Source organism: Tyto alba, unplaced genomic scaffold, assembly GCF_018691265.1.
Source record: "Tyto alba isolate M040663 unplaced genomic scaffold, T.alba_DEE_v4.0 Super-Scaffold_2, whole genome shotgun sequence".
Classification (NCBI taxonomy): domain Eukaryota; kingdom Metazoa; phylum Chordata; class Aves; order Strigiformes; family Tytonidae; genus Tyto; species Tyto alba.
The window spans coordinates 2,893,606-2,910,658 of NW_024881282.1; the positions used below are offsets into that span (position 1 = coordinate 2,893,606).

Sequence of the window (17,053 nt, forward strand, 5' to 3'; positions counted from 1 at the left end):
TTGCGCCTCTGTCCTGCATATCCTCCCTGAGGGGGTGAACAAAATCGCGTGGGGATCTGGGCCAGCTACAGACTGAGATGCAAGTCCTGCACATCTCCTGTCCTCCACCTGGGTCAATGCCTTGAGCAGCGCCCAGAGCATTACAGAGAGGTTTGCTGAAAGGACAAAGCTACATTTCGTGTGTATAAGAGAAAGGCAGAGGACCTATGGGTTGCAGGCTCTGGAGACAGTGTGGTAACGGTCTGGTGGGCTTTGAAACAGCAGCAACCAACTAGCAAGAACTGTCTGCTTCCAGGATGCTGAGTCCTGATGAGAGAAATTCAGGACAGGGATGTCCTAGGCTGTCAGCATGAAGCACAGAGTGTAAATGGACACAAAGAAGGACAGAAGCTGGAAGGGTTGAGCTGTCCATGTCCTTGTTGACATTTCTAGACTCTGCCACAGCATTTGCAGTGCCTGCAGCATCCCCTTATGCATCGGCTATAACAAAAAATATGATCAACCCTGTTCTTGGAAGCTTTCTTCCATGGGCTGTGGCAATGAGGGGCTCTTAGGTGGGTAGGTTATCTCCCTGAGCCCTGTCAGGCTTTGCTGATGCCAGTGAGGATGTTGCTATTCGTGGCTGTCATAGCTTTTTGCAAGACCTGAGCACTGGAAATCCTGTGTATAAGGAAACACAAAGCGTTTTCTCTAGAGAGAGTACGATTTCCTTACTGCCCACATATCATACATGCAACTGTGCATGTCCTGTAAAGGTAGCCAAGCACTTTTCAAGATCAGCTGCTGTTGAGCATCACTCATAGTGCAGTGACTGTCCATGCAGCAGCAATGTCATGGGGCTGTGGGCGTACCCTTGTGCACTAGGAACCTGTGGAAAACCCCTCGTGGGTGTTAAGCAGAGCCGAGAACAGCGTGACGCCACCAGCCTGTCAAATATTTACTTTGAGGTTGCCATCCCCAAATGCTGACTCTATGAATTAGTAAGAGCATACAATTACTTGGTCTGTTCTTGATAAGCGTCTTACCAGAGACAGAAGTGAGCAGCTAAATATGAAAAAAACCTCAAACTTTGTGACGTGCAAAGCGTGTAATTGGAGCGAAGTACTTTCCCTTGAAACAGTGATGTTCCCATGCATGGCAAATAGAGCAGCTGCACTGGAGTCAGTTTGGTCCTTTAGGGAGTTAATGCTCTTTGGAGAAGGGATCTTTCTCCTGGGTGAAGGCTGCAACCAGCTCTGCATCCCTGTGAGTGCCTGTTGGAGATGCATATGAAGGGAGAAGGTAATACCTGCCTTTTCCACTGTCCACAAAAGTGTTAGCTTCTCATCTGTGACTGTTTTGCAGGCTCTATAGGATGCTCAAGATACACTGACTTGACTTGGCTGGGTTTCAACTTTGCAGAGGTCTCTGAATCAATTTTAAGGTTGTGTTTGCAGAGGGTATGGTTCTTTACATTTCAATCATTCATATAAATCTAATCACCTGGGCTGCAAATAATCTATCCACTGCTCTTGTCCTTGTGTGGCTTTTCTTTCTGATAACTCCTGTGAATACATTTGCTTTTAGTGGTGTGGGAGAAACTGCACAAGGAAATAACTTGCAAACTAATTAAACTTCTCAGTCTTGTTGAGTAACAAGCTGGAGATGTTGGCAGAGCTGGGAATAGATCTGATTATCATCCCTCCCCTCTTAATAGCCAGAGGACATGGTTAATTATTAAATTACTTGTTAATATATTGAAATGCTTGGCATTTTTAAATTCCTTTTTTTTTTTTTTTTTTTTTAAACCGTCTTCTATTTTCTTCTCTTGCTAAAGGGCACTCCCAGGACCTGATGGATTTCTGATACCTCGCTCTTGAGGGGCGGGAAGGAGCATGGTTAAACACCAGCCGCTGCAGTACTACGAGCCGCAGCTATGTTTGTCCTGTCTGACGGGGATCTACGGCTGCCGCTGGAAACGGTACCAGCGGTCACATGATGACACCACCAAGGTGGGTAGTTGACTGTCACCTCTTCCCGAGTGACTTTGGGATACGTGTGGGTCTTGGTTGAAAGTGCTTGGGTATTTTATTTCTATTGTTGGCTTACACAGACCATGGAAACTACTGTCCCCATGACTTTGGAGGTCTGTGAGAAGTTCTCACCATGTGGTTGACATAACAGGTGGGAATGCTGAGCTGGTGATGGTTCTCTCAAAGGGACTGAGTTGTATGGGTTTGGCCAAATCTGTATTTTCCTTTTGGCTCTGGGGGAGACTTCTGTTTTGCTCCTTGCTCTGGGTCTTATTGGTGTGCTTGTGTTTCTTTGGCTGAATAGGTAGGACCTGCATTTCTATGAGGTCTCTAGCTTCTGTCCATGTGAGAATAAGTTCATAGGTAGGGAAAGGCACCAGGAGGTGAGAACTAGCTAGGGATAATCAAGGGAGCTGTTAGAGGTGACTTTTCCTTCCCCTGGATAAATGCAGTTTTAAGAGCTCTGGCAGAAGGAATCCAGGCAGCGGGGCTGGACTCACATGTTCCCTGTTGTTGGATGGGGCTGTGAGGTGGGGTCTCATGAGAGTCCATGTGTTTATAGGAAGAAGTGTGAAAAAACTGCTGTCAAAGCTGCCCTGTTACATCATCTAGGTAATGGTTGTATATTACTGTTCTTCTGTGCTCTCATGTTACCTGGGTTTCTTTTTTTGTGTGCTTACTACTTAAAGAATAAAAACCAAAACAGAACTTAAATCTCATTTCTTCTGGCAATGCTCCCAGGAGATTCTTTCGTTGCTTTTTGAGGGCTTGGTTTTGCTCTGGTGACAGTTAGCTTCTCTGTTTTGTTTTTAAGACTATAACTAGGGATCTTTTTGGCTGTGGAGTGCTTTTACTCTGGAAAAGAGCCTGTTAAGGAGAAACACTTCTGGGCGGCAGATCCCATGCCAAAAATGCTCCCTGGTTCTGAATTGCATTGATTGTTGGTGGTGCTGCTTGGCCGGGAGCTCCCATGTGAATTGAAAAGTAATGGCTTGCATTTGTGCAGTGTAAAACAAATTTCCTTTTGCAAAGTAGAAATGTTTGTGCTGTTTTCCCTCTGCTTTCAGTCTGGCCAGCTTAGTCTGATTGCTTCTGAGCCAGCAGAAGTTTCCTTTGAGCAAATACCCAGGCACATCCGTAGTGGAGGGTGTAATTGGGTTTTAAAGACTTGTCAGGAAAACAGCGGGACGTAATGTCTTGGCATGTGTGCGTGTACTAACTTATATACTAAAAATGCCTTATTCCATATGCCTTATGAACCAGAACATCATGCTTCTTAGCTGAAAAAATCATAGAAAAATTACCATTGGCTTAATTTTTCTGTGAAAGCTGGCTCTGCTTGCACTGATTTATTTTAACAAAAAACATCAGTGGCAGGCTTCCAATTCTACTTGAAATTTCATTTGTTTTTCTAGTGCTAGAAAAGAGTTTGGTTAAAGGTATCTGAGCTAGGCTTAAAAATATTCAGTCTCTAAATTTGTCTTTTAAGATCTACATGAAGCCTCAACTTCCACTTTGTTGAATAGAGAAATGGAGATAATAGCTATTGCAGGAGCAAGAAAAGAAGGTCTAAAGTTAGCTCCAGGCTATGCAAAACCAAAGTATGAAGAATCTGTTCCCTTCTTGCTGTCAATAAAGTGCCTCAAAGGTGTTAGAGCTGAAATGAGGAATTGTAGCACTGTATCTGGAGGGGGGAAATGCAAATGAAGGCTAATTGTCCTCTGGACAGGTGTAGTTGCGTGTGCCTGAGTACTGCAGAGAATGGGTGTGAACTCTAGGATATGAATAAGATGAGTGAGAAGCCTCTTTTTTTTTTTTTTTTTTTTTTTTTTTTTTTTTTTTTCTCCTCCTCCAATTGTAAAATAGTCCTTGGCTGTTTGAGTAAGCACGTAACTTCTACGGGCTGCAAACCAGTATGAGCATCCCTCCATCCCTCTCTGGAAGGGGTGGGAGAGTGTTTCATGCTATCGCTCAAATTCAGGATCACTTGCACTGTAAACTCCAATCTCTGCAGTTGAGTGAAGCTCTGAAGCTGGGATGGACTTACCCCAAGCTCCCAGCATTGGGGTTTAGTGATCTCTGCTCTGCATGAGAGGACTTTTGGGATGCATGGGAAAACTTGCCAAGATCACAAGGTACTGGATGAGGATAGGAAGTTTTACATATGCTAATTGTATCCAGCTGCTGTATATCCAGCCACAGTAATTAGGTGTCTCTGTGAAGGATTAACCAGGAAAATACTGTAATTTAGGTGTCTATTTGCTTTACATAAAGGTGGTGGCATATTGATGACAATACCTATTGTATTGCCCTGTATCAGACCTTACAGTAATTCAGCCACCGCAAGCCCATAGTAGAGGCAATTGTAGTATACTACATGTTTGCCTGAGAATGGCTTCTATAAAAAAGGATATGGCATACTTAGAGAGGTCTTAAGCCTTGCAAAAATCTAGAGGGAATCTACCTGGGAAGGAAGGAATGGGGTATGTACATGTTATACGCTGTAATAATCAGAAAGCAAGGCATGTATTCAAAGAGCAACCCTTTTTAGTGTAGGCTACAGCATGGTAATCTGCTTTCTTTTTAAAAGATCAAACCTTCTAGAATAAAAGGCCTTCACCTAAATTTAGGTCACGACCCAAACTTGCATGTTTGAAATCTTGTGCTGGTGACTGGGAATATTTGTGTTCTGAATTGTGCTGCAGCTCGACAGCCAGAGTGTTAATGATTCCTCTCCTTCTCCCTCAAATGTATGCAGATGAGGCTTTCTACTACACATTAAAAATTTACATGAAAATAAGAATTTTAATTGTAAGCTTGAGTTATAAATTTTTTGGGAGACTGCTTGCTAGAATTGTAATTATCTCTTGCTTTCCTCTGACCTTTTGTGAATGGAGGAGGGGGGTTGAAGGCACCCAACCTGCACACTTGATCACCTTTTAAAATTTTGAACAGCTGCAAAACTCCTTTTTCTATTGTGTGCCTTCAGCTTTAATGGATAGATTCCCTTTCACGTTTTTAAATTTTTTAATGTTTTTTTAATGAAAGCCATATAAAGGAGAAGAAATGGTCTTGCTGAGATTCAGACCATTATAATCTCTGTAGCTGGTGTGAGGAAGTAATTTCTGATCTAACTATAGCTTGTTCATCAGTTATTCAACCAAGGAAGTTCTTATGAAGTCAGTGCATCATCTTAACAGGGTTCTATTGCCCTGAACACAGAAACTGTGGGTAAATAAGCTTTGGCATGCAATCGCCATATGAGCTTTTAAAGGCCTGAAGTTCAGGTGGCAGATTTCAAGGTAGCTCCCAGATACCAAGATCCTGTTGATGGTTTGGCAGCAATTAAGCACAGAGTGACACTGCTAATTGCAGTGTATAAACACAATGCTCTGTGCGCAGCCTGTGTGCTTCACCCAAAATGAACTGCTGCTGGGTATTACAACACCAGAATAGCCCTTGCTCCATGGGTAGAGTCCAGGGCTGGCTGCAGCATCTTTTAAAATCCATCCAGGCATGTTGCAGGATCGCTATCCACGTGGGAGATGTTGATGGATTGCATTGTATAAGCATGAAGTTAAATCTATCAACTGGTTTTGTTCAGGTTTTTTTTATTGCTTCCAAAACAGTGTTGTCTGTACACAGCAAATATCACACCTGGGAAATCATCCTAGGTGGGAGTGGGGAAAAAGATATTCTGCAGAAGAAAATTGCGACAATCATTTTTTTATCTATCCAACAAACAGAAGCAGCCACTTTTGGCTGGCTGTTTTTTTGTTTTTTTTAATACACAGTAACTGCAAAAACAAACAAACAACTTTGGATCTTTAGTTTATTTATCTTGCTTAGCTCCCTGTCAAATAGGATAAAATAGTATCACCATTTTGCAAAGGGCTCTGGCTTCTCTGCTTAGTTGCAGGCATGGCTGATGCTGTGCTTCTCAACTACAAACCCTTCTGAGATACAAGTTGAGGCAGACAAAATGTAACTGGGATCTCTTCTTGTCTCCTTGTTTTCCTTGGAAGCTTCCAATGTTTATACAACTATATTTTCCTCCAGAAAATTGCCAAGAATAGGTAGATGCCTAGTTTGGTTACTTACAGTAGGAAGGGCCATCATCACCTGGGAATGAACCCAAAATTGGCAGCTTTGGATCCAAAATGGCTGAAATGTCAAGATCTCTGACTTCTACTCTTCAATGTCATCTACAGCATTTAAAGGGAGGTCTCTTCATCAGCTTTCTGTGACTGGGGCACTTAATGGGGCTTGTACGATCACTTTTCTTCCTCCCATTTCTCTTGTAAGCACCCCTGAGATGTTGTGAGTGAAAGGAGCAGTATTAGCGATGAAATTATGTACACACAGAAATCCCACTTCTTTCTGAATACTTTCATCCTATGGGTGTTAACCTGAGCATCTAATAAACCAAACCTGCATTAAGAACCTGGAAAGATGGTGAAACCAGAGCTAATGAGACCTACATTCAAGCTCAGGAGTTGGATTTATTTGAAAGCTTTGGGACTGGTCAGGACTGGCCAGTGAAACATGAATTTGCTGGGTTGGATTTTGGGTAGAGTGTTAATGTTTTGTCATCCTTAAAACCACAACTTGTTCAGAATCCGTTTTAAAAACATCCCTCTTATAATTTTTCAGTGTGGCTTTGTAGGGCTGATGCATATATGAACATAGCCTATTTAAAGCCCCTATATCTCCCAGAAACCTCATATTTTTAAAGCTTATTTTTGCACATCCAAGGCACTGTCCCCCTTCTTTCTCAGAGATCCCCCTTAGTTGCTGATGGGAGCAGCACAGGGGCATGATCCAAGTGCTGGAACTGCTGCTTGCTTGTACCCACCAGCTTCTGGTGTTGGTAGAGCTATTCCTGCAGCCCTTGCTTCCAGCATTTCCCCTCTGCTGTATTTTAGACTCCAGTTCTATGTGCCAGCAAGTGTCCCTGGTTTGATTTTTTTTTTTTTTTTTTTTTTTTTTTTTTTTTTTTTTTTTTTTTTTGTGATTCCCCTCCCTGAACTTGTGTTCATGCAGGTCTTTTCCCTACCTGATAGATGGCTCCTCTGGACCTATCAGTAGCTGCTGCAACTGCAACATCTCCCTGCCTCCATCTTCTGACAGTAATATTCAGTAATTTTAGCAGAGATATCTCCTCATTGCTGTTGCTTTATTGGCTTGTAGATGCTTTACAGTTCGTGGAGTTCAGGAGCTGCTGTGTTATGTGCTGATGAATTGCAGTTTGAGGGTCTTTTGATGCCCGATCAATAAAGGGCAGCACTGGCTGGATATTAGAGGCTCCCTGGAAGCACACTGGGCCAGGAGCATTGCTTCATTCGCTGTCCCGCTTGACAAACAGTCTTTTATACCTTTGTTGGGGAAAATACTGTTAGGAACACCTTCCTGGAACTGCTCTGATTTAGTGCAATAAAAACTTAATAGGACTTGGTAGAGTGCATTGACCTTCCTGACCCGTGGCCTCTGTAGCAGATGGGCATGTGGAAATGGGAGGGAATTGAGAATTTCCCAAGCCAACCAGTTCTTGCTCAGCACTTTCCAGGTACCTCTCTTCCCTTCCCCAAGTATAACGTTCCAGTGTTAATAAATGGAATTGCTAAAATTCAGGCAAAATACCAGAGCCTATGATCGACACAACCTTTGTATTTAGTGTGTGAAGTGGCATAAATCCCTTTTCCAGCTTGTGTGTTTTTTTTGGTGTGTTGTTGGTGTTTGGTGTGTTTTTTTTGGTGTGGGTTTGTTTTTTTTTTTTTTTAATTGTGACTAAGTAAATTGAGGCACAGAAGCCAAGCTGTTATGAAAAGACTTGGTGGTGGCAACTACTGATGCATTTTGAATCCCAGGAATTGTCCTAACATGGACACTTCTCCCCGGTACCTGTGAATGCATTTAGGGGCTTCCTAATGACACAGGCTGTTGACCGTTGGTTTGGAGGTAAGGAGCTAGCAACAGTGTCTTGTGTGGCACTGTGGCCAGTGCCACCAGGAATCTCAGCTAACTTGGGTTGCAGTTGTGTTCTCTGCAGCTTTAATTTGACCGCTTGTGAATTCAGGCTCTGGGTAATATTATAAGTGGCCCCTGGGCAGGGCTGACCTTTTTATAGGTGATTGATTAGCTCATAGAGCAATGGCTTACAGAATTTCTAATACTTTGTCATTACTACTTTATTTAGAAACTTTGAAGTGATCCATGTGCAAGCTCCTGGTGATAAACGGCCAGGCCAGCCCTCCTCAGATACACAAAGGTGCCTTGTGACTTTTCCAATGTTACAGGCCTCTAGGGTTTTATTCAGATTGTGGCATTTCCTTGTTATAGCTACCAGATGTGTTCTCTCCAACTGTTTTTTCTTTATGCATTGTACTAATTATCGGGGTGAAAAATTACATCGTTGGAGCCCATCATCCCTCCTTCCTCCTGTTTGCTCTTGCTCATTTTCAGGATATAGCAGATGCTGCTGCTTCTCCTGTCCTCCTTGAAGCAACTGTGTGCATTGTGTTGCCTTAAAGTTTAATAAAGGAAGGTGAACTCAGCATTACTGAGTGCCAGGAGGATGTTTGCCTAAAACCCACTTAAGATGCACCAGAAACTCCCCTAAGTGGCTGATGAAGTTTTAAAACAGAATAGCAAACCAAAAGAAGTTTGTAGGGATGGACCTTTACCACCCCCAGTCTTCATCCTGGGTTTCAGTGAAAAGCAATCTTGAATTAACAGCTTAAAACAGGGCTGGATAATTAGTGTGTCTGTGTGGGCAAGTAGATCTGAGGACTGATGGCCAAGTGCTGTTTGTGCAGAAAAAGAGGCTTTGGGCTGTTGTGGAGGGGATGGAGGAAGAAAGATGGGAAAATCACCTTAAATTTAGGAAAGGATATAGGGATAAAAGGGAGCTTGAAACCCTTTAAAGATTCCTAGACAAGCCAGGGCAAAACTGGACTTGTCCTATTTCTGATATTCAAGAAATTTGTTTCTTTTGTCCTTACTCCATCAGCAGCAGCCTTAGGAGAGATAGCTCTTGGGGTTTTTTTGTTGTTGTGCTTTTTTTTTTTTTTTTTTGTGTTCCCTTTATCTTTGGTTTCCAGACAGAAGTCTAGTCTGCCTGTGCTTCCCAGGAAATCCATTACATGTTATCACAGGGTCTAGCCAAACCTTTCCTAGAAAGTATTAGGAAAGCAATGACTTCAAATTTGCCGTGCTCAGCTTGGGGAAGAAGGAAGGCTGAGAGCAGAGATGGTTGGTACCTTGCAGCTCTTGAAGATAAACACTGCTGAAGGAGGAAACTTTAAAGGCTCGGTTGGCTATGAGGGCAATAATTTCTCACCAATTACTGGAGTGAGCTTCCTGAGAGTGATGGGGCCAGAGTTTGAGGCTTTCCAGGGGTGGCTGATGGAAGAGATGGGAGAAAGCTGCAGCCCATTGCATTGTGCCTTGTGCTGGGAAAGTTCATGAGACTTGGAATTTGTGGTTCTTGGCAAAATGGCAACCAAAAATGACCTCAGGTGTGCTCTGCATTAGATTGAGATGTTTACACTGTTCATTTGCCTTGAGGTTGCTCACTCTGAATTCTTCCTTGGATTTTTATGACTATGCCAGTGTTTCCATGAGAATCATCCAGATTTTGGTACTTGGAGAAGAAAAGGCTTTATGGATCTATTGCCTCCTGATGCAGTGTCTCCTATCTGGGATACTGCAGTGCAAGACTTACTGTGAACACATGTGTTTGCTTTGTAGGTTTTTAAATCTGGATAATACAAAGGTGCTCTTTTAGTTCACTGACCACCTACAGATGTTTTTAAGGCAAAAAATACTTCAGCTGGTGCTTCCTTCTATTTCTTACCACCCGACACGTGGTTGCACAAAGCAGTTAAAGTGACGCAGTGCAAACCCAGCAAGGAGCAGAACTACCTTGTCTCTGCTCACAGTACCGGTGCTTTTCTGTAGAGGGGGGTGACACTGGTATAACTGGTACATCATAAATGTTGCCGGTGGTGTTATGGCACGTGTCGGCCGCTGCTGAGCTACCAGAATGTGCTCTCGTATGGGCATGTTGTGGTTACAGCAAAGAGATGGAGACTGCTGGGGAATGTATAAGAGCAGTGGAGAAATACAGAAATGCCCAGAGCCAGATGCATCTCCCTGTACTTTCTGCAAACAGCATCATTTAAACATCAGTGGTGCTAACGTAGCAGGAAAAGTTGTAGAGATGCTATAACGGAGATTAGAAACCAAATTGTCCTTTGTGATTGAAACAAATGCTTCATGCATTTGCCCTGGTTAGCACACGGTACAAGAGGTGAAGTCAGTGGGTTTGTTATAGCTCTTGAGGCAGCTAAACACTCTTGCTAGAAAGCAGCAGCACTGTTGGAGGAGTTGCACTGCTGCTCTTCTTTTGGAGATGGTGTTTTTACATCATGCATTTCCTAATCCTCTGTTTAAATAAATGCAAGGTGTCTAAGCTGTGTAGTATGGGAGGGGAGATGGGGAGAATATCTAATGCTTGTTTTTGAACTAGCTGCAAGCCTGTATAAATGAGATATCAAACCCTTCCTAATTAATTGGGCATTCACTGTTAAAATTTATTCCCTTAGAGTGAAATGTGAATGAATCAAGATGGTCCATCTGGTTAAAAACATCGAGTATCCTTGAACTGAGGCTTCTGAGGGCTTTTTTGGGTCCTTTTGTGAAAAGACAAATGAGGAGCTGTGACCCATGGGCATAATGGATTGCTGTGCTGTGTCTGTGATATGTGTATTAATTCACTTTATAGTGAAATACTCTTGTAATTCCCACTTGGCAAGAGCTGTTAAGTGACCTGAACAGATGATCTAAGCCGTGTTGGCGTGATATATCTGTGTGACTACAGGCTTTGGAGCTGGGACTTTGCTGGGTCTTCAGTGCTAATCCCCAGACAGCCAAAGGTCACTGGTCACAGAAATTGCTTGCTTTGCTGAAAACCACTATTAGAGGATGGATGAATTTGCCCTTTTTCATGTGGTTTCAATTCGTTAATGTTCATGACTGTAGGCCTGAGGACATAGGAGTTTTTGATGGGAAGAGGCTCTTTCAAGCCTGTTTGATTTGAGGTTGGGCACTAAGGCATTGGGCGCTCTGCACATTAGACATGATTCAGAGCTGAATTCCCATGAATGCATGTGACTGATTATGTTGGAGTGATAGGTTTAGTGCAGGAAAATCCAATCATTGGATTAGATATTGATTATTTTTCCTTTTTTTTTTTTTTTTTTATTTTCCCCAATGCTTGGAATTGAAAGCAAAACTACCTTGTTTTCAGGGCTTTACACATCACTTAAACATCCTTTAAATTCACCTTTGAGACCTTCATGTTACAGGGAGGCTGTGAGATGACACAGTGTGGATGATTGTGCAAGGAAGGGGTTTGAGATGCTCACAGCTGTATGTGGACACCTCCCCCTGCCCAGCCTCCAGCTCCTGCTGCAGGTTTTGCTGAACTCCCTCAGATTTGTTGTCATTGCAGTTGTGCTGCCTTACAGGAATTGTGTTTGTAGTTTTACTTCCTCGTAAAATCTGTTCCTCTTGGTTCTGGGAGTTGGGGAAAATGCAGACCTCTCCTTGTGTCTGGGGCTGCAGGTGATTCACCCGGGAGCATGGGTGCCATTCAGGTGTTGTCTTGCTCAGTGACATTTGAATGCTAAAATGCATTCAAAGCTTCAGCAGTAGTGGAAATTTCCTTCCATAGTCGGGAAGGTGAAAGGGCAGGATTTTTCCCAAGGCCATCTGCTGAAGGTGATCTCATCTGGAGTGTGGCTGCAGCCAGCCTTCAAGACTGAACTGAATTTACACAGGGCATTGTGCTCTCATATTATAATGTGGTTTTTCTATCTTCTATCTCACTGTCTCATCATTGCATATTCCCCAACGCTGTTCTGTGGGCAGCTGAGCCAGGCAGGAATTGCATTTTTTTTTTTTTTTTTTTGTGTGTGTGGTGCCATCAAACCAGACTTTGCAAGGAGTGTTACTGGGTCTATCTGGGAATGGCATGTTTTGGTCTTCATGAAGGAGTGAGACTTAGGCTGGGCAGGAGTCTCATGGTAGACTGGCAAGGAGCAAAGAGGTGTGCTAGCCGCAGAAACTGGGCTTGACCTGCCAGATGCTTGCTTCTCATTGAGACACACTTCTTCAGACAGCTCCTCGAAAGGCTGGGATGAACCTGGCTCAGGCTGATGCTGAAGCCATTACCTGCTTAGGTAGAAGACCGTTTCTGGTCACCTCTAGATTCCACCATGGAGGTACAATCCTGGAAAGCTGGTATATTCATGACAGCTTGACCAAAAGGTCAGACTGCCTGGCTGCATTATAAATAAGTCTATTCAATAAATACAGTTTCAGCTTCACAGGGCTGGGTTGTGTCCTCTAAAGCTATTCTTCAATATAATCCAGCCCTTGACTGTGGATACTGCGTTCTCTGTAAATTCCTGCCAGCTTTGTGTGAAAGATGCTTCCTACTTCAATAACTCTTGTTTGAAAAATGGGAAATCCCAAGTCCTTGAAACTCCAGGAAAACCGCAGTGTTTGATAACTTGTTGCCTGGTGCTGTCTAACACTGTCAGGGTGAGGATGTTTGGCTAATGCTAAATCTCTGCCTTAGTCGTGATGCAGGCAAAATGCCTGTGAGAGGGAGTCTGCAAACCCCATTGACTGTTGTGCCTGAGTTAGGATTATGGGCTCAGACTGGGTGATTAACACGCCCTATGATTTATGACACTTTATAGATGTCAAAGGTTTTTACTGCAGAGCATCTGCAAAATGTGTTTCAGGCTATAAACAACCAGCACTGAACTGGAACTGCATCTGGAGAAAGAGGGGAGGGCAAGCAGGTGGGACACATGGAAAAAAAGGGGGGAAAGAGGGATTTTTGGGTCACAGCCCCTTAAAGCCAGCCCTGTGCTTTGCAAACAAGAGCTGGCAGCTCTGTCAGGTGGCTTTTCCCAGAGCTTTTCCCTGGACACAGCAATGTCCTTCCAGTATAAAGACAGTGGCGTGCAACCATTCTTACAATATCTTAACCAGTCTGAAAGATGCTGGGTGAGAGATGGGACTTGGATGCTCAACCAACTCATGGTTTAACCTGTCACCCCACATGGGAGAGCCTTTCCAGGCTGTCCCTGTGAGTCCCCTGTACTGGTTTTAGCTGGGATAGGGTTAATTTTCTGCATAGTACCTGGTATAGTGCTATGTTTTGGATTTGTGAGCAAAACAGCGTTGATAACATAAGGATGTTTTAGCTATTGCTGGAGGGTTTTTACACAGCATCAAGGTAGAATATTTACTGAATTATTGCTAAAAGGGCAGAAGAGATGAGGTGGTGGCTCTGCTTGCTTTCCAAAACAAATTTTTTTCTCTGTTGGTTGTGTAGTTTCTGTTAAAGCTAGTTAGCCTTTGAAAATTTAATTGGATAACACCTTTTTCAAAATCAGCAATGGGAAACTGTACTCCTGCCAGTGCCAACTTCATCGTTGGTAGCTGCGCTAACACAGGTTAATTCAATGTGTCACTATTTACTTAGATATGGGAAGGGACTAAATATATCGAGCCATAAGTCTGTGAATTTTGAAGACAGCAAATTAGAGAAGTGATATGATATTAACATCATGGAAGTTTGACCTGTTGGTCTGTTTTGGTGTCTGAAGCCCTCTAATCTCAACAAGGATGGTGGAAAAATTGGGGTCCTTTTCCAGAAGAGACTTTATGTTTTCTCCCCCGAAGGGAAATAAGTGTGGCCTTGCTGCCCATCAGTTGGACTCGAGTGATTTACTTTATTTTTGGGTTTGAATTCACCAGTCTACTGAGTCAGATTTCCCGGCACCTTTCCCCAGTTCCCAGGTGTCCTGGGAAGGCATCCAAGGACAACTGTGCTGTGACTGTAAAATGTTGGCGAACAACTTTGCAGCATCTCCTTGCTGGGTGGCTGGATGTCCAGGAAGGGTGTACTGGCTGGTGGAGAAGACTATTTTTTTTATTTGCCCTTTTCTCCCCCCCCCCCCCCTCCAATAAAAGAAAATTCCCAGCTTCTCATAAAAGCAGACTATGAAAGCTGATCAAGGATGCTTGTGGGTCCAAAATGACCACAAAAATTAGCCAGATGAGAAGGAAACCTGGCACCAGTGGGAGTAAATGAATGAAATGGAGGAAATAGAGGTGCAGGCTTACGTTGTGATGATGTTCCCTCCCTAAGCATGTGCAGAGGGACAGAGGTAGAAGTTATGCAAGCAACAGTCTGAGAGCAGATGGGGTCTCCTGCCTTCGCCAGCGTGTGTCCTGTCACCTGGGACATAGCCTCCTCCTTTTCACTACTGCTTGGCGCCATCCCAGCTCACAGCCAGCTGTTCCCACCAAAACTGTGAAGGGCTGAAAATAATTGTGCAAGATGCTGATGCGAATGAAGAGGCTGCTTGGGGGCTGCTGATGAGCTGTGCTTTGAAAACAGCCTCCTGTTGGTGTCCTCTTTTTATTTTCAACAGTGGATTAGATATTTATAAGAACAATTTAATCTTGGCACCACTTCAGCATTACTTTTAAATGGCTGTGAATAGCAGCCTTCAGGGGAGGGGGGAAAAAAGCAAGTAGAGAGATCTCTGTGCTAAAGAGGTTGAACTTCCTGTGAAGCCACATGTGGAGCACAGATGGCCCAAAATAGTGGTGTCCTGCAGCTATAGCTCTTCTCAGAGATGTATATCAGTTTCCAGAGGAGATGTGTGAGCGGGTTTGAGTGCTTCATGAGGGTGCTGGTACTTGCTAGCAGGAGGAAAGATACGGTGATGGAGAGCCCAGTTCTTGCCAGATGTGATGGGTTGGAGATGCTGCTGTGCAGATGGTGGGGCACAAGATGATATATAGGCTGCTGCTGTGGGGAGACAGAGCAAGCTTAAGATGGGAAGGCTTCAAAATAGTGATGGGTTGCCAAATGTTGGGGATGAGAGCATGCTTTGGGGAGGTGAAAAGGGAGAACTGGAGGGAGAAGGTGAGGCCTGAATGTGGAGAGATGCTTCCAAGTCCTGCATCATCTGGGAGAAACGTGTCTAGATGTCTGCTGTGCTAAAGAGCTTTTGGAAGCTCTGTGCAGCTCAGTACAGGGGTGCTCAAGTGAGGGATTGATATATTTTCTGTAGGCTTCAGCCAGGCATGGAGCTGAACCTGTCAATGTTTCTTTATTTCTACTAATTCCTCTGCCCAAAGACACATATTGTCCTTCAACCTCATCCTTTTGGTATTGGATTAATGCAGAATTGAGAGTAAAAGGCTTGAAGAGTAAATGTTCAGTGAAGTACAGTTAAATAGGCAGTTGCTTTTAACAGCTGCTGCCATCCTACATGGTTATGAAAGGGAAGAAATATTGATATAATGGCAAACAGAAGGCCTACATCAATACTCTCTTCTCCCATCCTTTTCATAAAAGTTCTACCTCTGTGCTGCTGATAACTGATTTGGAGGTTGGGAGGGGAGGGCAAGGTAGGCTGGGGAGTGGGATGTGTTTTTGTGTACTTTTTCCACTACTGATGTAAGTTTGATTGCATGTGTATCATCTGCTTTTATTTTCCTTGGGTGACACATCCTACTGCTTTGGAAAAAGCCACAGAGAGACAGAACAGTGTGAAAGAGCAAGTATTTGTGTCACACTGTGGGTCCCCAGCCCCACTGCACACCACAGTATTGTGACAGCTTCATGGTCCTTCGTAGAACGCAGTGGTTTGTGTGTGGGAAGGTCCTTTGGCTAAAAATGGCAGGGAAAAATCCAGGTCCTTCTGCAGGACTGTAAAGTTGTGATTTAATGGAGTCATGCAATAAATCTTGCTCGGAAATCTTGGCAGAGGAAGCAGGTTTTGGAGCTCCTAAATTCCTACAGATGCTGAAAATGAGCATCTGGGAAGAGGGCAATGTATCGTACCCGCATGGGAAAGCCAGCAGCTAGGAATTCTCTTCTGTCTAGCTTACCACCTGGCCTGTGAGCATAAACCCAGCTAGCACGGGGTTGAGGCACACTCATCCCATCCAAATTCTATACCAGAATAGTCACTGGCTTTTCCTCCTCTTGTCCAGTATAGGAACTGGTCTATCTCAGCGGTCTCTGGCTTAGACTCAAAGTTGCATCCTGGATTTACGAAATCTCCTGATGAAAGATCTCATGGTTTCCTGGAAAACTTCCATAACTGGCACTTTTTTGGAAGCTTATGCTGAAAAATTCTGATGTACTGCTTTCTTGTAAGCTGACTTATTTTTTGTCAAACTGAATTTCCTGGTGTTTGAGTGTACAGACTCTCCTCACAAGGTATTTGTGGGAAGTAGCTCTAAATGAGTCACATTTTGCCATGTCTAAAGATGATGGGCGGTAACTGCATCATGCTACAAACTTGGATGTACTAAGGATTAACTTGTAGGCTCTGGTGCTGTGTTCTGAGTCCTCTTCAATGGTTTTGATGCTGTTTTGCAAAACAGAATTGCCTTACTCTGGCTTGCTGTTTTGGAGTGGGTTGCACTATTTTGCTTTGTTTCATGTCCTCTCTCCCCTTAGGAAATACTTCAGGAATGGTTTAAATTCTGCACCAACCATCCTCATTTGCATTAATGGACATAATTTTGCTTGAACAGGCTCTAACAAATCACAAAAGTGGGTTACTTGGATCTATTTCTCCCTGTTTTACTGTGGATAATGTTGAGGATTCTTAGTCTCCAAAACCATCAGATGCCTTTTCAGAAAGTGTGCCTAGAAACCATATTCAGCTGTAGCACAATATTCACATGGGTGACATTCAGTGGCCTTTCTTGTACAGAAGTCGAGCTAGATGATTTAATGGTCCCTTTGGTTTTTAAAATGTATGTGTTTTATTTCATGATGTAAAAAGCTTCTAAATTGAGGGCAGAGGTTAGTTTGCCAAATACATCGCAGCTGTTCATCCTAATTTGGAAGGAGAGGCTACTAAAAGTCCTGGAACAGAAAGGCTTGGAAGCCAAAATGCTTTTGCATAATAACGTGTTTCTGCCTTTTA

General features: G+C 43.5%; 1 protein-coding gene across 5 annotated transcripts in view; it reads left to right on the forward strand.

Annotated features, from left to right (window-relative positions):
- The window catches only part of GDPD5 (glycerophosphodiester phosphodiesterase domain containing 5), a 174,345-nt gene that overhangs the window by 60,770 nt on the left and 96,522 nt on the right, over positions 1 to 17,053 (forward strand). For all 5 annotated transcript variants that reach the window (XM_042793011.1, XM_042793015.1, XM_042793014.1 and 2 more), the window contains exon 2: positions 1,817 to 1,991. In XM_042793011.1, coding sequence (XP_042648945.1) covers positions 1,875 to 1,991 — 117 coding nt within the window. In that variant the 5' untranslated portion in view covers positions 1,817 to 1,874. The remainder of the gene's footprint in view (positions 1 to 1,816; positions 1,992 to 17,053) is intronic.